The sequence below is a fragment of the Tupaia chinensis genome, unplaced genomic scaffold (genome assembly GCF_000334495.1).
Source record: "Tupaia chinensis unplaced genomic scaffold, TupChi_1.0 Scaffold000550_1, whole genome shotgun sequence".
Lineage (NCBI taxonomy): Eukaryota > Metazoa > Chordata > Mammalia > Scandentia > Tupaiidae > Tupaia > Tupaia belangeri.
In genome coordinates this window covers 274,881-295,027 of record NW_006160062.1, presented here as the reverse complement: position 1 = coordinate 295,027, position 20,147 = coordinate 274,881, and the positions used below count along the sequence as shown (strand labels likewise).

General features: G+C 40.0%; 1 protein-coding gene across 1 annotated transcript in view; it reads left to right on the top strand.

Moving 5' to 3' along the window:
* The window catches only part of LAMA3 (laminin subunit alpha 3), a gene marked incomplete at its 5' end in the record, with an annotated part of 299,569 nt that overhangs the window by 214,383 nt on the left and 65,039 nt on the right, over positions 1-20,147 (top strand). Inside the window, 4 exon segments of the mRNA XM_014591287.2 lie at positions 4,428-4,658; positions 8,680-8,793; positions 13,590-13,699; positions 17,186-17,266. Coding sequence (XP_014446773.1) covers positions 4,428-4,658; positions 8,680-8,793; positions 13,590-13,699; positions 17,186-17,266 — 536 coding nt within the window.

The window sequence follows — 20,147 nt, the reverse complement described above, 5'->3', positions numbered from 1 at the left end:
GAGAAAATCAATAAAAAAATAGAAATTATGCAAAATAATAAAATTCTAGAGTTGAGAAGTACACTAATTGAAATTTAAAGGTTACAGGAAAGGCTGCTGTGTACTGAGCTGTGTCCCTTTCCTCCAGTCTCCTCATTTATATGTTGTAGCTCTAACTATCATTGTGACTGTTTAGAGTAAGGAAGTAATTAAGGCCAAATTAAGAGTAGAACTCTGATAGGATTAGTGTCCTTATAAGAAGAGACATAGAGAGCTCCTCTCTCTTTCCATTGTGTGAGAGCAATGAGAAGGTAACCATGTTCAAGCTAGGAAGAGAGCCTCACCAAGCACTGAATCAGCTGGCACCCCAATCTGGGCCTCCCAACCTCCAGAACTGTGAGAAAATAAATTTCTAGTGTTTAAGCCAGTATGTGGTATGTCATTATGGCAGTCCAAGCTAACTAAGACGGAACATAAAAACAAATTCGAGCAGGCAGAAAAAGAACCAGTAATCTTGAAGAAGGTCAATTGAGAATATTCAGTAGAGGTAACAAAAGCAAAAAAAAAAAAGAAAAAGAAGAATGAAAAGTAAACAGACTGTGAAGGGACCAGCAGCCGGGCGCGTGTGCGTGCGTGCCCAAGATCCCAAGAGGAGAATGGAGGAGAAGTGATTGCAGCGTGGCCATCCCCCCGGGGGGTGATTTCTCGCTTTCTGTCTCTCTGTCTCTCTCTGTCTGTCTGGAGAGCGCACGCGCCCTATAGCAAAAAACAAAAACAAAAACAAAAAACTCTCAAAAAAAAAAAAAAAGTAAGCAGACTGTCAAAGAGACACGTGAGGCAAATTTAAGTAAACCAACATGTACATAATGGGGAGACCAGAAGGAAGGGAGAGAGAAAAAGGGAAAGAAAAAATATTTGAGGAAGTCAATCTGAAAACTTCCTGAATTTAATGAAAACCATTGATCCATACATTTAAGAAGTTCTATACACTCCAAATAGGACAACTACAAGAGATCCACACACAGATAAATGATAGTAGTGATTTATTTAGAAGATAAGGACAAAGAGCATCTTGAAGGCAGTGCTTCATAACATACAAGCAGTCCTCAATAACATTAACAATTAGAATCCATGGGAGTCAGAAGATGGTGAAAAGCATATATGAAGTGATGAAAGAAACACATTGTCCAAAAAGAATTATGTATTCAGCAAAATATTCTCCAAAAATCGAAAAACAGGGCACAGTAGTAACACAATTGGACTCATATGAGAAAGGTCCTGGGTTCACATCTCAGTACCTCCCTATCCACCCTGGATATGAATGTGCCTTTGATCTGGGATGGCTGAAAGTGGGGCTAGATTGTGGCATGAAGACTCCATTAGGGCACCTGTCTCTTTCTCTCTTTATCTCTCTGTCTCTGTCTCTCTGTCATGGAAGCAATAAATAAAGTTTTTTTAAATGGAAAAACAAAGACATACACACACACACACTATATATATATATATATATATATTATATATATATATATATATGCATATACACACATACACACACTATATATATATATGCATATACACACACACACAAAGGTGTCAACCCTCCTTGTAAAAAAATACTAAAGAGAATCTTTCAGACATAAATAAATGGACACTAGACAATAACTCAAATTCATATGAAGAAATGGAGTACATGTCAAGGTAAATACATAGGAAATATACAAGGCAGTATATATTTGTTTGTAACTCTTAACTCTATCTTATTTAAATGACAATATGTTAAAGCAATAGCTATAAATCTATGAAAAGTGGGCATATAATTCGTGAAGATGTCATTTTTATGACAATAATAGCATAAAGGTACAGAGGAGGGAAAAAGCTAGCAGGAGTGAAGCTTTTGTGCACACTGAGGTTAAGTTGGTATTTATATAAATTGTTCAGTGTGGACAAATTCATAGAGACAGAATGTAGATTGGCGGTTGCCTGGGACTGGGGATGGGATTGGTGATGACTACAAATTGGCACAAGAGTTCTTTCTGGTGAGACGGTGATGTTTTCAAATTATATTGTAGTGACAGTTGCGTAATTCTGTAACTGTACTAAAAATTATACTTAAAATGAAGGATTATTATTATATATGAATTATACTTCACACTGTTCAAAATATAAATTAAAACTATATAAGCACTATATTTGTATGTTAATAATAATAGCTACTATTTATCAAATATATAATATATACTAGGCACCATGCTGAACAGTTTATATACATTGTATTGTTTGGTTTCTCTTCAGGATAGCTCTGAGAAAGTAGGTATTACTATACCCATTTAAGAGATGTGGAAACTGAGTTCAAAGAATAGAATAGAAAGGTTAAAAAGGCATGATTTTTACATAAAATGATGCTCACCATCACTAATCATTATATATATAAACACACAAACACACATGCATAAAGAAAGAGGGTGTTGGCAAAGGAGGGTGTTGGTGGGAATGTAAAATTGTGTACCTGCCTCAGAAAACAGTATGGAGTTTCCTCAAAAGTTAAAAATAGAATTGCTATTATGACTCAGCAATCCCACCTCTAAGTATATACCTACCAGAACTGAAAACAGGACTTTTTTTTTTTTTTTTAAGAGAGATTTTTGCTAAAGGGTGCACATGCTTGCCAGAGAGACAGAGACAGAAAGTGAGAAATCACTCCTCGGGGGAATGGCCATACCACAATTTCTTCTCCATTCTCTCAGGATTTTGGGCACACACACATGTGCGCCTGGTGTGAGTTTCAAGCCGCCAGGTCTTGGACTCGAACTGTGACTGACTATGCAGGAGTCCAGCAATGTAACCATTACATCATCTGCTGGTCCTGAAAACAGGATCTTAAAGAGATATTTGTGTGCTCATGTTCACTGCAACATTATTTACAATCACCAAGAGGTGGAAGTAACTTAACTGTCCATCAAAAGATGAATAAAGAAAAGGTGGTATATACATGCAATGGAACATTATTTCTCCTTCAAAAAGAAGGAAATCTTGTCATATGCTATAACATGGATGAACCTTGACAGTATTATGCTAAATGAAATAAGCCAGTTACTAAAAGACAAAGACTGTATGATTTCACTTATTAAGTTAACTATTGTAGTCAAATTCTTAGTAACAGAAAGCAGAATGGTAGTTGCCAGGGGCTTAAGGGAGGGAGAAAAGGGGATTTTAAATGGTACAGAGTTCCTGTTTTGCAGATGAGTAAGTCTAGATGACTGTCGTGCAACACTGTGTTCAAAGTAAACAATACTGTACTGTATGTTAAAAATGGGTCCAGCCATGGTGGCACAGGTGGTGTATATCGAACTGCACAGCTGGAAGCCACATGGTGACTACTGTTAGAATCCACCCTGAAACACACTAGGTGTGCTCATAAATGTTCAAAATCCAAGGAGCTGGAGGACTGGAGGAAGAGGATAGTAGCATGACCAAACCCTGTGGAGGGTTCTCCTCCTGACTCTCTCACGTGTATGCACATGCTATATCATAAAGAAAGAAAGAAAAAAGGTTAACATATGGCCTAGCTGCAGTGACATGAGTGGGAAGGCCCTGGGTGGTGGCTGAGGCTGCATGGGCTCCAGTTCAGTTCCCAGCCCAGCCTGAAATGGGCTGGATATGGTCCTAGCTAACTGGGAGACGAAGACATGAAGATGGCATTGTAGCAGGACCCTATCAAAAATCTCTTTCTTGCTCTCTTTCTCACTCACAGACACACATTAAAAAATTGGTAGAATGGTAAATTTCATGTTATGTGCTTTTTTTTTTTTTTGGAGAGGTTTTTTGCTGCAAGGTGTGAGCTTGCCAGAAAGACAGAGAGAGATAGAGAGACAGAAAGCGAGAAATCACTCCCCCCTCCCCCCGGGGAGATGGCCACAGCGCCTTTCTCCTCTCGGGATCTTGGGCACGCACGCACACACGGCATAGCCATTATGCTAACTGCTGGTCCCACGTTATGTGTTTTTTACCACAATAAAAAAGTAAAGTGAGTATATATGCAAGAAAAGATTGCCCTTTCTGCACAATTAAGTACATTTCATGAATGCTTCATGATCAATTGGTTTCCACATGCCTTCTTTTCCTATATCTGTCTTATTCACCTAATATTTGCCCATACGAGTCTATTTTAAAAGAAGTATAGCACTGGGAAATTTTATTTCATTTTATTGGCCTGTATTTCCTGCCTTCATTTGTTCCCCCTTCTCCTGGCACACTGCCTTCTGGGAATAACCTGGAACATCTGACTTCTGAGTGTAAATACACCAGGAGGTACTTTCCAGCTTCCTTTCTTTTCTTTTTCCTTATGCATTTTAAATGGCTTCTCTTTGATTCATTCTGAGTATCTACTTTGAAATCCCTGAAAGTGAGCTTGCTCCAGGAGGCTTTTGCTGTTCTGTTTTCATGCACAGGGAAACTTCAGACACGCCGGCACTAGGGGCCCTGTGTCCAGGGAAGAGCTGATGATGGTGCTGTCTAGACTGGAAGGTGTGCGCATCAGAGGCCTGCACTTCACTGAGACTCAGCGGCTCACCCTGGGCGAGGTGGGGCTGGAGGAGGCCTCCGACACCGGAAGCGGACGCATAGCACACCATGTGGAGATGTGTGCCTGCCCCCCTGACTACTCTGGTGACTCATGTCAGGTAGGAAGTTGTCCTCGCCATGACATTCCCCCAGGGGAACTTCAGTGTCTGGCTCTTCTGGCTGCTGTCTAGTACTGTGGGCTGGTGTGGGACACTCCGCTCATGGTATGAGGTTTTGCTGGGTAGTGGCTTATATCTTACCTAGACTACCTTCAGGAATTAAATGTGAAAAAGATATCACCAGTGTCTCAAAAAATCACAGGAAAGTCACAGGAGCTCAATAGATGCTGGGATTGTAAAAGTCAAATATAGGAAGATGCCTGCCAGTCTGCACTGTGTGAGCCACTGTTTTCCCAATAGCTGATCCAGTATGCTGTGCTTTTCTCTGATCCATCACCTCCTAACCGGCCAGTAGTGTTGAATTCCAGAGAATATCCTGAATTCCGCAAGGGGAAATCATGTTCCCACTTTCTAGCTCCCACAGGTCCTCTTGTTTGAGGTCTGGTGGACCTGAGCTGCTCTCTGGTGATTAAAATGTGCCAGAAAATGAAACTATGTGCTGGCTCAAGCTATAAATCTAAGGTGTCGTCAAAAAAGTTCACAGAAATTGTGTATTATAAAAAAATTCCATGAATTGAAAAAAATGTTTGCACCAAGGTAAACTCGAATTTTAATTCCATTTTCCCACAAACCTCCTAAAGTTCACTCCTATGTTCTTTTTTCCTAAAGAGAGAGAGAGAGAATACTGTTAGTGCAATGAGCAGGAAGTAGCTAACATTGTTATTCTGCATATTATATACATCCAATGTATGTGGAATTAGCAAAACCCTTCTCTCTTGTTCTGGAGAACAGGAAACTCCAAGATGAGCTGCGCATACAAGCGTCCACAAATATCTTACCTGTAGCGGTTTACTGGGGATTCCTGTCTTGCACCATTTAGCTCAGGGGTAACTATGTTCTTCTCCCTTCCCTGTATCTCTTCTCTAGCCTGATTAAAATGGATAGCCTCAGGAGAAGAGTGGAACCTCTGGATTAGCGCCCTCCTGCCCAGGGCGTGTTCTTTGTGGGTGACTCAGGCTGTGATTTATGGCTGCTCTAATCGTCTAGTGCTGTCTGCGGGGTGAGGTGGGTAGAAGGTGATGCCTGCCCCACCTCAGAGGAATTACAGAGCGGCGCGCTTACCTGCAGGACTGTTAGGTGCACTCCAGCACAGGCTGACTCATGTGTGAAGTTTAAAGGTGGGGCCCCTGCGGCAGACAGCCTTGCTTACCTGAGTCAGGCAGGCCTGGGCAGCAAGCAGGAAGGGCCGGTATAAGAAGAAGAGGCAGAGGTTGGTGCACACCCGGCAGGACACCCAGAGACCAGGATGCCCCCCGCAGTGAGGCAGCCAGCCCGGAACTTGGGGTGGCTGTGGCTCTTTGGGGCAGCCCTGGGGCAGTGTCTGGGCTACAATTCACAGCAGCAAAGTGTAGCATTTCTTCAGCCTTTGGGTCAAAGTCATCTGCAAGCAAATTATGTGGAGTTTAGACCCAACCAGGTAATGTCTTTTTTTTCAATTTTGGTTTCAGATGATTGGGGAGATTCTCAGCTTTGTGACATTTTAATTTAGGGTGATTAAGGAGTAAACGGGTGGGCTGGGGAGGGGCCGATGGCTTTCCCAAAGAGTTGATTGGCAGTGTTTATTACTATACCTGACAGATTGCTCTCCTGATCTGTTAACCACAAACCCCATAAACACAGCCCACCTGGAGATGCCGAGACAGTTAAGAGCTTGAATGCTTGTGGGATGTTAATATAAAACTTTGTGCTCTTTAGATAGTAACTTGAGTTTTAGGACAAAAGTGTCCAATGCCTCTAGGTTTCAAAATTCTACATGTAATAAAATTTACCCAGAAAGTAAAACATGAGAAACAGTGAAAGCCATGCTTAAGAAAAATGATCAAAGTTTGTATAGTACCTAATAGAAGGCTTCAACTTCCCAGGCATGAAACTTGTAAATTCTGCTCTTTCTTTAAACGTCCTGGTTGTTACATGTCTACTTACCGAGAAATAGATACCATGGCTGCTGAAACAGTTCTGGAACCCGGGTAGAGACATAATTTTATCATTTGTACTGTAAAATTTTACTGGGAAAGCACCTGTGAAATCGACAATTTAAAAAAAAATTCTTAAGTGATTACGAAGCCCCTTTACTGAAATAATATATTATGGTGCCTTCATTTTTATTTAAAGAATAAGTCTTCAATACAATCCGAATATTTAAACAAGTTTTTGTAAAAGGTGGTGCTTGTTTTTTAGAGGTGAGAAAATGAAAATATCAGTAACTGACAAACCTGAGATTCTCATGATGTATAAAGCTTACAGGGTATTGTTTTCTGCTTCCAATTAAAAGCAAATTCAGATGAGTGATTTAATTTTAATCAGGATAGGTTATCCTTTCCCAAAGCATGTTTAATTAAAATATTGATATGTTGTCAGAAACTAACCAGATCTGTTTGGTTATTTGAATAATTTGTTCTTTACCAAACATGCTGATTTTATAAGCAGCTCATGTGATATGCAGTGGTAATTATTACATAAAGTACTTGCCACATATTAGTGGAGAGCATTTGTTTGTAGATATAATCGCATCATCATTGGCTGAATTTCTTTCCGATGTATCTCTCGGTGGTGCTCTCAGCAAAAGAACATTCCTTTCATACTTTGATGCTTCTTCAGACAAGCCTATTCATAGAACACATAAAGTAATCTAACTTTTTGCGAAGTGTCCTTTTGCTGAAACATGGTTTCTAATAGTTTAAAGGAAATGATACTATATTGGAAAGTATGGTCTTGCTGTTATTCTGTGTAATCTGTATTTACTGGTAACTTTGGAAGGGGCTCCTGGCAGAAGCGAGGTGGTTCCACTCCAGAGAGCGTGTGAGGCATCTGCGTCCCCCCACTTTCACCCCGTACAGCTGGCTTTTTCCTCTCTCCCACTTGACTAGGTAGAGACCTTTATAGACATGGATGAATGAGAATGCACTGTTCATTTCTAGACTTCCTTTGATGGGAGTTTGAGTCTTACAGACTTATGTGCTGTTTAAAGAGGATTGGATAAAAGATCATCTTTTATCTTGACATATTACTTTTTCCTGATGCCTTAAAGATAGGGCACGTAGAAGACCAATGAATGACATAAGAGATAATGTCTACTTTTAATCTGTACACTAATAATTAGCTCTGTCAAAATAAAGAACATGTCTATAATTCTCTTGAAAGATAGAAAGTTAAATAATTTTAAATGACTGATATAGGAATCACCACTTGTTTTTTTGTTGGAGGTATTCTTAACAAGAACCCTTTTTTTTTAAAATACCAGTTTGTGAAAACAAAACTATAATTCTTTTCATCCTGAAGAACAATAATAATCCATATATACTGGAAATAAACTAGGGATAAATATAACCAAAGCAATATTAAAGAAGAAAGCAAGACCAAACCCAAGGAGACTCTCTGGGCTGGTCTCTGTATGTTCACTGTGGACCAGACATTCACACAGAGACCTGATGACCTTCTCCTGGATCCCTTGTTGTCCACAGACTATTGAGTGATTGTGCAGTGATTCTGAGTGTGTCACCACTGTGTAGACCCCCATTAACACTCTTATCCACCCCCATAGTGCCCTCCCCACTAGCTTAAACCCACACTAGAAGAGGAATGGAATCTAACTTGAAGCTATTTGCTTAGATGCCTCCCGCTGAGAACTGGGGTTCTGATCCGCTTTTCACATCCAGCCCTCCACCCCTCACTCCCTCAAAACGATTTGAAAGAGAAGCCTCATCTTATCCTCCACCCCCACACTTGCCTTCTCACTGATTTCACCACCATAGTCTCACAGGCCCACCAGGGCAAGGAAACAAAACAGAACCTCACAGTAAAGCAAGTGGACCTGATTGATGGTTCAAGTTAGAAACCCCATACACTTACTGAAGGCAAGAAGGTACAAAAGTGAATGCTTCACAGTCAGAATTGTCACATGCTTTGGATAGTTCATCATTTCCTTTCTTTGTATTGATTAAACACTTTGTTTGAAAAATAGGGTTGTAGCCCTGGATCCTATCGAGATAACACAGGCTTGAATATCGGACGGTGTATTCCCTGCAATTGCAACGGACATTCGAATCGATGCCAGGATGGCTCAGGCATATGTATTGTGAGTAAACTGATACCCTAATGCTGCTGGCAGGCCATCCCTCTCTCCCTCACTCCCCTGTGCCTAGAGATATCAAAGTCACCTCTCCTATCAAACCCTAAAAAGGGGCTACTCTGTCAATATAGGAAGCTCCAGTGTAATTAAGTGAATTATTTTACACTTCTTTTCTTTCTTTCTTTCTTTCTTTTTTTTTCCATTTTAGCATGCACTATTAGAAGAGAACACCTGTCTGAATAATTAGATTACACCTTAGCCTCTAAATCTCTGCTTCACTAAATGATATTAATAGATAATTCTTGGGACTGAACTCTTGCAAGTATATCATGAATCAGAGTCATTACTTTGGGTTCCAGTTTTGTTGGGGTGGCAGGAAGGTCATAGGGGTTGTGGCTGTCAGAAGAACAGTAACTGAAGAGAGCAGCCAGGAAAGAAGAGACTGAGAACAGTTCATCCTCAGTCCATCAAGCACCAACTCCCACTGCTGCCAAGGCAGAGCGGGGTCAGGGTGAAGGCAGGCAGGGAAGGGCATCATGGGAAAGCAAGCCCCACCTCACCATTCTGTCCTCACAGCATCATCTGCTACACACGATCTGGATTGACGTTTTTTTCCTCAAGGCCTCAAAGCAGTCCATAACATCTACAGCTTATCCACTGGAAAATGATCTCATCTGGGAATGCTTTAGAAAATTCTCCCACACAAATTAGAATCCGAGAATTTTTTTTTTTTCTTTTGCATCCTGAAGTGGAGGCTGTTTTATTCTGTTTCCTTCTTTCATCAAAGTTCTCTCTGGTAGGCAGGGCCTCCCTACTTAGGAGGAAATAAAGAGAAGGAGAGCACTCAGTGCTCCCAGGCATGCAGACCCCTGGCTGGGGGTGCTCTTTTGGAAATACCCTCTTCCGGGGCAGATTTCCTTTGCATTGTGCAACACAACAAGAGTGTTTCAACTGTTTCGGTTCCTAGACTGTGTTAACAACTCAGCATGTCCCAGGGGACGGCTTCTCCTGCAAGACAGGACAGGCCAGAACAAGAGGCTGTTGTAAAGAGCCGCCTGATAGAATATTTTGTTGAATTGTAACCTTATAAGTTCAAAAAAAAAAAAAAAGACGCCATTGGGAAATACTGTATTCCTATATAATCGTTTATGTTTGATACTGTATGTTGTGTGTAAGACAGCTGAATGCTTTAAAAAATAAATACCTATCTTGTCACTAAACCATTGTTAGATGTCAAGTCCACTTTATAAAAACTGCCAAAGAACAAAGTGGAGTTTTCTCTGGAGTCCATTTACCTAGTGAAAGAAGAACTTATGGGAGTCATAATTTATATTTTATTCAAACAACATCATTTTATTTCTTATTTCTTTTCTTTGTGGTTGTCTTTAGTTTTCCCTAAAGGCCACATGTCCACTAGAGACTATTCATTCAGGAAATCCTTGCTGAGCATTTGCTGTTGTGGCAAGTGCTGAACTAAGTGACGGTTAACATCATCAGACATAATCCCTGCTCTCGAGAGGCTAATAGTCTAGTGCACACACACACACATGCACACACGCTCAAACACACATACAAACATACAGAGCCTGTGCTTGCACTCACTCAACTAGCAATGGCAAACACTGAGTGCTGATGCTGCTCTTAAATGTGTCCATTGTATGGAAGACAAGGATGCAGCTGTCATTCTCAACACACTGATCAGGAAGTCAAGTACCTCTGAATATCGAGTGGGCTTTCAGGATGATTCCTCTACAAAATGACCTCTATCTCTTAAGGCCCAATGTTCATTTCTGAAATTGGAGCACCTCACACATGTGCGAATTTCCGTGTCATTCCAAGAATAAACTTCAATGATGGGGGAGAAAAAAGATAGCCCAGTTCCTTGTTAGAAAAACAGCATGTGTCCAGTTTCGAGGGCAGGGATGCATTTGCAGGTACCACTGGCTGGAGAGACCTGTGATGATGGGCTTCTCAGCTGAAGCCCTGTACCTCTCTCTCTTCTCCTTGCTTTGCTTTCTCCCCCTCTCCCAGTCTCCTTGCTGTGCCTCTCTATTCCCATGTCCCTTCCCCTTTCTCTTCCTTTCTTTTTCCAGCTTCCTTTTTGACATTCCCTACCACTTGAGCTGATTTCTACCACTGCCCCAGAAGGATTTGTCTGAAATGCACAGTCGATGCAGTGCTCCCCGTGGGCTCACACCCACAGCCCTCTCCAGCTACACATCAGCCTCTGGCTCACCCACTGTTTCTCGTTCCATCCACATGCTGTGTGCCATCCTGATACTGAGGTTCAGCACACTCTGTTCCCTGTGCCTGGAGTGTCCTTCCCTCAGTTTTTCACCCAGCTAATACTTCTTCTGTCTCCTCTGCAGGCAGCAGCACCTTCAGTGGGCCTTCCCTGAGGCTCCACAAGGGCCACCTGCCCTCCCTCCCTCATGCTTTCCTGGGTTTGTGGCACACCTTTGCCATCATACATTCACATTATATTGAATATGTCTATTCAGGGTCTACTCTGAGTCAAGGTAGCAACCTGTCTTTGCATCCCTAGTGCCTAGCATGATTAACCACTTAGTAAATGCCCAAAAGACATCAGATGTCAAAAGGAGCTAGGAAAGCACATGCCACAGGAGTGGATAGAGCTATTGCTGAATTCATTCATTCATTCATTCATTCGCTCACTCACAAGAAAACACAGGAAAGTTGGTAGGCACATGCCTTAAGTTGTCAGTATTAATAAAGACAGCTTCAGGATAGCTGCTCTTAACTGAGATCCATGGGTGTTTAAGACACTCTATGGGACTTTTCCAAGCAGCATAGGTTCTGTCTGCCTTCCACAATCCTTTTCCCTCACTTCTGTGAAGGACCAGCACCCAGTGTTTGTGGTCGGACTCGGATGTCCTCTCCAGTGTTTTCAGCCTCACAGCTAAGCAGACATAGGGTTGAAATCTGGCTACTCAGGAATGTTCTTTAAAATAACCATTTAAAAAGAAAGAAAATAAAAGTGGAAAGATAACAAATTTATTCCAAAGAATGGACGTTTTTATGAAAGAGCCTGCTGAGCCAAGTGAAGGTTAAGGAACCGCTAGGGTCTTCCATGGATAGCCCAAGAGAACTCTTCTGCTGAGCTGATAAACTGAGGGTGGACTTGTTCCTAGGCTCCAAACTGAGAGGAAAACACTGCACTGCAGTGAGTTCTGGGGAGGAAGAGAGGATTCTGGATGAGGATGAGCTTTCTGGTGATGACCAAATCTGAACAACTTTGAAGACCCTTCTCATTTCCTGAAATATGTACCTCTTGTGTTTATACATTAAATTTATATGTAGAAACATTTAAAAAAGCAATGTTTTAACATTTTTGTGGTTGGTATAATTCTGAGCTACTCAATAGTTTGTCAAAAATGGATTTGGACAAACCCTTGATATTTATAATTGAAGGATAGTTTTTTCCTTAGTGAGCAAGACTTCTCTCCTTGTGATATATGTACATACATATATTTTGTTTTGTTTTGTTTTGTTTTGTTTTCCCCCAACCTAACTTCAGATGTTTTTAAAAACTCACACCCATTAAAATTTCCTCCTCACATACTACTTCTGCATAAGATGTAAAATATATAAGCAACTTTTACAAATTATACTTATTTTAGGTTATATAATTAACAAAAAGTATCTCTGATTATTAAATGCCCACAGCAAAAGGAGTTTTCCTGAATGTTTTTGTGCATTTAGATTTTTAATATTAAGTATAATCAAGAAAGTTTACACTGGGCTAAAAATCCCACAAAATAAACAAATTCGACCCAATCTGCTAGGCTTTGTCATAGTTGCAAAGCTGTTTCATCTCAATACTTGCTGAAGTACAACTTTTGTTACACATTGACCTTGATACAAAAATGATTGAGTTACATATATAAAAAGCTTAGATAAAATTAATTTCTTACTTTTTTGGTGATATAAATTGAATGCTTTCTTCAAATATTATGTATCTTTTGATTGTTTCCTAAATCCACTTTTATTACTTCAGTTTATCATTGTTAAGTGAATTAATAGTAAAATGAAGTTAATTTTCATAGAAGCAATTCTAAAGAGAAGAGGAAAGAAAACCTACATTTCCTAGGAGCCTAGTACAGTTACTTTAAAGAGGGTATTATTCTAACTTTGTATAATACTTTAAGAAAACTACAATTGTATGTTAGTCACACATCAATAAAACTGATTAATAATAAACAATAAAGGGGGACCAGGAGTTAGCATAATAGCTATGCTGCTGGATTCCCATGTAGTCGACTGCGGTTTGAGTCCCAGACCCAGTGGCTTAAACTCATGCCAGGTGCATGTGTGTGTGTGCCCAAGATCCAGAGAGAAGAATGGAGGAGAAGGGGTTGTGGTGTGGCCATCCCCTCGGGGGGTGATTTCTCACTTTCTGTCTCTCTGTCGCTCTCTGTATTTCTGGTGAGTGCACATGCCCTATAGCAAAAACCTCTCCAAAAAAAGAAAAAAAAAGAAACAATAAAACTCAGAGAAGTGAATGAATTTGCCCTAGACTTCACAGATGTGGATCTTAGAGAGGAATTTGAATGCAGCCAATCTCTCTACACTACATCATGCCTTAGAATAACTTACAGAAGGCCACTTATACCTTTTTCCACCACCAACAATGATTAGATAGACAGGACAATATAGGATTAGCAGAACCAGTATGAATGTGGTCAAAGGACTTGCAGCTGTGTGAATAACCAAGTCTATAATTTTCTCAGAAGTCATCGGTGTAATGGGCTACTATTAATCATCCTGTCATCTCTCCCAAGAACTGTGCTCATAACACTGCCGGAGAACACTGTGAACGCTGCAAGGAGGGGTACTACGGGAACGCTGTCCATGGGTCCTGTAGGATCTGCCCGTGTCCTCATTCCAACAGGTACTGTAAAAGCTTGGCAATAACCTACAGGGACAGGGAGTAGTCTGGTGTTGCCTAGGACTGGATATGGGGATGGGGGAAGGTGGAAAGAAATAGAAAGTGACTATTAAAGGGTATAGGATTTCTTTTTGGAGTGATGAAAATGTTCTAAAATTAATTGTGTTGATGGTTGCCCAATTCTGGGAACATTCTAAGCCATTAAATGTATACTGCACATGGACTAATGTAGGGATGGTATGTGACTCTTAATAAAGCTATTATTTTAATTTTTTAAGAGAGATTTTTGCTATAGGGAGCATGCACTTGCTAGAGAGAGAGAAAGTGAGAAATTGCCCCCTGGGGGGGGTTGGCCACACAGCATTCCCTTCTGATCCATTCTCCTCTTGGGATTTTGGGCACGCATGCATACACACGTGTCTGGCATGAGTTTTAAGGCACTGAGTCTGGGACTCAAACCACAGTGACCATGAGGGAGTCCAGTGCCTTTACCATTACATCACCTGCTGACCCCAAACTGTTATATATTTTTTTAATGAGGGGTTAGGTGGTGGAGCAGTGGTAATACAACTAGAGACACATGGGAAAGGTCCCAAGCCTTGAGGTCCTATGATCCACCCTCAGGTCTGGGTTGGCTGAGATGGGATGGATCATAGTTCGAAGACCCTATTGGGAAATTGTCTCTGTTTCTCTTTCTCTACATATATTTCTCTCTCATAGAAGAAATAAATAAAGTTTGGTATCAGCAGTTGGCATAATGGCTATGTCACTGGACTCCCATGTAGTTGACCGCAGTTTGAGTCCCAGACCCAGTGGCTTAAACTCACGCTGGGCACGTGTGCGTGTGTGCCCAAGATCCTGAGAGGCGAATGGAGGAGAAGGGATTGCGGCATGGCCATCCCCCCTGGAGGATGATTTCTTACTTTCTGTCTCTCTGTGTCTTTCTGGCGAGCACACATGCCCATAGCAAAAACCTCTCAAAAAAAAAAAAAAAAAAAGAAAGAAAGAAAGAAAGGAAGAAAGAAACTTTGAAAAAAGATGAACAAACACAACGTGCAAGGAAAAAACACAAACAAACAAATAGAAGCAGTCTTTGTAAGTTGTATTCTTCTGAGAGTTTCCTTCTTTTCTTTTACTGTTTATTCAGTTGGTAAACTATTTTTTTCTCGAACATTAATTATGGGGCCAGACCCTGGGAAAGTAATGTAAAGATGATAGAGGAGTCACTCATCTCATGGGCCTTTACCTGGATTCACAGGGAGGGGGACATTACAATAAATCCAAACATGAATAAATAAGCATCATTTCAGAAAGAGGTGAACTCTTCTGAAATAGGGTTATGCATTGTTAATGAGTGAGGGGCTACATTAGAGGTGATTAAGGAGGTCTGGAGCTGTTGTGCAGGGATCTGAATGATGGGGTGGAGTGAGCTATAGCACTATCTTAGTGATGAGGGTCCCGGGCTAGGATAAAACAGATGGGAAAGACCCAGTAAAGTTGTGCTCACGGACACTGAGAAGGCAGGGGCAGCTTTAGGGAGTGCAGATGGGGGACAAGAGATGAGCTTGCTGGGTAGTCAGGACTCGTTTGGCCTAGAGCATTGCAGGTTATAATCTAGTACCTGAATTTATCCTCATGTGATGGGAACCTGGGACAGATCTGAGCCACTGAGCTGCATGATCTGAGTTGACATTCAGTGTGTCCAATAGTCTATGTAGGTAGAGAAATACCATGTTGTTTTCATGGTAATCCAACCTTTCTGGGCTTGGTGCTTTGACCTGTTTTTATTCATCATGACATTCACTGTGGGGTTTAAGAAAAACATAACTTAGGACTGGCAGATGGTGTGGTGGTTAAGGGCATTGGACTCCCACATGGTTGACTGCAGTTCAAGTCCCAGACCTGGTGACTTGTTTTCTCACGCTTTCTCTTTGTCCCTCTCTGGTCAAATTAAAACAAATAAATAAAGTTGAATAAAATAATCCTTTTTTAAAAAAGAAAAACATAACAACTAACTAAGTGAAGTCAGATTCATTTTGAAAATCAAGATATTGATAAAGCATCAGTATTACACAGGCTCAGAAACAAGCGTGGACTACAAAGGTAACTTGGTATCAGTCGATTATCAGGCAATGTTTTAACATCACAGAAAGTCAAGAACCTACATGTGGCTTTTCTGGAGATACATATTTGAAATGTTCATCCTGCTTTGCAATCTATGTATTTGATACCCGTTAGGCCTGCCCGGTCCTGCAGCTTTATTTGTAGAGATCTATCACTTGACGCTTGCCTAGACTTGTTTGAACACAAGCTGGACAGAGTAGAAAACAGCATGGTTTCCACTGGGTATCTGAGAAAAGTATTTCGTTTCTGGTTGCAAAACATATTCTTACCATTACCTTTAAGGTCAGTTTCCAGCTTCTAAAGACAGAGGGGGGGAAAAGTGAGAAAGTACCACCCATGGAACATGGTCATGACACAATTCTTTCTCCTTCATTTCTCCCTCATTTTGTGATTTGGGCACTTATGTGCACCTGCCAGGTCTGTTTTTCAAGCTACAGGGTCCAGGACTTGAACTGTGCAATTGGCCATCTGGGATTCAGCCACCTTAACCACATGTCATAGACTGGCCCAATAAAGTCCTATTATGTCATTCTTTTTCCAGCAGTATTAAAACTGCTAATGAATTTCTAACTGTCCCTTTAGAGGCATAACTGTATCCATCTAATAGCCGGAGAAATGCTTCCCAAATCAGAATTCTCTTACAAACAAATGATAAATAGAATGACTTCCTCACAGATTTCCATCTGTGTAATATTCAGTGGGCAGGCATAGACACTTCACAAGGCAACTGGGCTTTTTTATGATCTTTGTTTAAAAAGGAAAAAATAAACACTTCTCAAATATATACGTCAGTTTAGAGCTAAAAGACAAGGGATCAAGATTCTACAGTTTGGTTTGAAAACGTGACGAATCACCAATGCTTGTGCCCACGGAAATACCAAGGTGAATAAGCAAACTCTGAAGGTTTGAATGCCTGACTCCCCACCAGCTCTTATTCCCAGAAAGAGGAAAATAGGACAGATTAGAATAAACAAGGAGAAAATATTTTAAAGAATCAGAACTCTCTGTTCTTTTTTCTGCCTAGACTTGTTTTATTCCTTCCTTGTTATTCCTGGAAAATGCTGTTGTAATCATCTCTTCCAAAGTGAGCTACTCTGTCTGAAGGGAAGGAATGCATTTCTCTAAGCCAAAATAAAATAAATGCCTTCAACTCTTATTCACCACAATTTGCCCAATGTCAGCTGAAAGAATTCCTCATTTTCTTGACAAACCTTGATGGGTGAAAGTTTCTTCAAACAAAAAGTAACCAGGTTCTGGATTTTAATTTTTCACTAAATGCCAGTCAGTTCTTTGTGGTAAAAAATAATAAGCCTAAAGCCTATTGATTTATGTTTTTACTGGGGCTCTTTTCTGCTTTCCTTTAAGCTTTGCCACTGGCTGTGTTGTGAATGGGGGGAACGTGAGGTGCTCCTGTAAGCCGGGATACACAGGAACACAATGTGAAAGGTGAGTTCTCTCCTCCTCTGCCCCCCATATCTCACAGGTGGGGTTGGGGAGGGCCCTACTGCAGCTGTTGCAGGGACCCAGCTGTGGGTGGGGCTCTGCTGAGTGGCGGCTCTCAGCTAGGGGTGAGGCCGTCACTGAGGACTGGAAAAAGGGAAAAATGCAAGACTGCTCAATTAATATATCGTCGATGTCCTTCTCTTTCTAACTTTGTGTATGTTTCAGAAATCTGAGAATGAGGCACAACACATATACACACCCACGCAGAGCCCTGTAGACCCCTAATACACACCCCTATGTAGCCAAACTTACACACATCCCTACATACCCACTTCCCACAGCTGTTCCTACACACTTTCGCACACAGAAACTCACCTCGCATCAGTCTCCCTTATCTCTCCATATCCCTCCCCTACATATTCTTAAATATCCCTACCCCTCCTACAAATATTTCTGCATTCCCCTCCCATACATCGAAAATGTGAAGATCACCAATGCTTGTACTCACAGAAATACCAAGGTGGATGAGCAAGCTCTGGGATCCTTTCTGAGGCTTCCCAAGGATCTTTACGTACCTCTTCCCCATACAGATCTCTACATGCCCTTCTCCCATACATTCTTATATACCCACCTTCACAAATGTTCCTACATTCCCTTACCCTCATCTAAATCCATTCCTACACACTCCTGTCCTCAGGCAGGTTTACGCTTCTCTGTAAACCTCTACCCTACACATAGTCACAGCCCTACACACACACACACACACACACACACACACCCCTCTATCCTCACATTGTGTTTTATATTTCACACACTTTCAAGATATTGTGTGCCTTATTCATTTCTAGCATGGTACTGTTCACATAATAGTTATTTAGTAATTTTTGTGAAGTAAAACAAAACATGTTGTGGAATGGAAAGTCTATTAATCTAGCTGAGAAGTTGTCACACATATTTGGACAAGCAACAGTATGAGAAATGAATCCCACAGTCAACATTTTTTAATTTAAAATAACTTTATCATAAAATCAATATATACTTATTATAAAAATTAAATAATACAGGCCAATAAAGAACTAGCAAGGCCCACCACATTTCTATATATCCCTATGTATTCACGTACATAAAGTCCTATTTATCATCATTTTACCTATTAGAAGCTTGCTGTATATACTTTTAGATCTTTTCTACAGGCTTTTTAAAAATGAAAGCAGTTTCTTATATTACTTTCTGTTTTGATTTGTTTTCTCCTCTAATACCATGTTAGTAGTATCTTTCTATATCAGTAAGTACTCTTTTATGTCATCATATTAGTGATCAAGAAGTTTCCACTGAGTTTCCATAATCTTTATTTTTGGTGTAGAAGATACATCTACTCTTCTTCATTTAAGGCAACACTAAAATTAAATCTTTGCACCTAAATATCTGTGTATATAAATCCAAGATATAATTGTTGAAATAGGTCCTCAGATCAAAGGATCTGTACACTTTTCAGGCTTTTAATACATTTTACAAAATTGAACTTCAATGAAGTTTGTATTCCTACCTAGAGGAAAATAGAAAGAGTGATTGCTTGCCTCAGTGAATATTGAAAATGATCAATTTTTGAAATATTTGCCAACTAGACAGGTGAAATTGTGTATAATCATCTTAACTTAAATGTCTTCATTTAGTAAGCATATTGAATTTTTTCATGTGATTATTGACCATTTGTAAATTTTATTCTTTGAATTACTTTTTAGATCTTTGACTCGTTTTTTTTTTTTTTTTTTTCTATTGGAATTTTTAAAAATAGTTCATTGGTTTGTACAAATTCTTCTACCGGAAATTAACCCTTCATACTATATGTTGCAAATATCCTTTGTTTTTTTTGTTTTATTTTGTTGTGTTTGTGTGTTTTTTTTATTTCGTTTTTGTCAATTCTAGATTTGTGATAGCTAAGTTTTACTATAGTTGTGCTTATTCTTCTATCCTTAAAGTTTCAGCCATTGGTGTCAATCTTAGAGATATAACATAAATGTTTACACATATGAGATACCCTCAAAAAGTTTATGGAAAGTGAGTATTATGGGAAAACTATGCATGAATTTAAAAATTTTTCAAATAAGCTTGCTCTTTAATTACATTGACCATAAACTTTTGAAGTGTATGTTTAAATATTTGTTTTGGTACAAGTTTGGAACCTAATATTTTTGGTACTTTTGCCTATAATAGATAAATTTAAGGTCAACAAGACCAGCAGGGGGTGAAGTAGTTAAGCTGCTGGATTCTCACATGGCTGGCCATGGTTCAAGTCCCAGACCTGTTGGCTTACTTTCTACCTGTTTCTTTTTTTTTCTCTCTCTCTCTCTCTCTCATTCTGTCTCTCTGGTGAGTATACATGCCCTATAGCAAACTAATAAAAAATTAATAAATAAAATTAAATTAAATTTAGAAATTAAAGTCAATATGTAAGGCAAAAGTCAAGAGTGTTTAAATACCCTCAAATATCCCAACATCCTCTCTCTCAATAATCCAGGGGCCATATTGTATGAAATACACATAGTGTTTGGTTATGCTCCAGATCCAGATTCAGTTTGGGGTGTTTACACTATGAGAGCACAAAGAAGTAGCCAGTAGGGGGCCAGCAGATTCACATCCTGCATGTTAATGCTCACTCCAGGACACATGCTCACTGAATGAAATAAGAGACTCTTGTTCCATATGTTTTCCTTCTCTCACTCTCATACTCTCTCATTCTCTGACTTTCCCTCTCTTTTACAAAGAGGATTTAGTTGAATTCACTAAAGCCAAATGTGTATGTACACAATTTCTTTATAGGAGAAAACTTCAAAGTTCATGGAAAAATGGAATTGACGTACAAATTTATTCTGGTACAAAATTT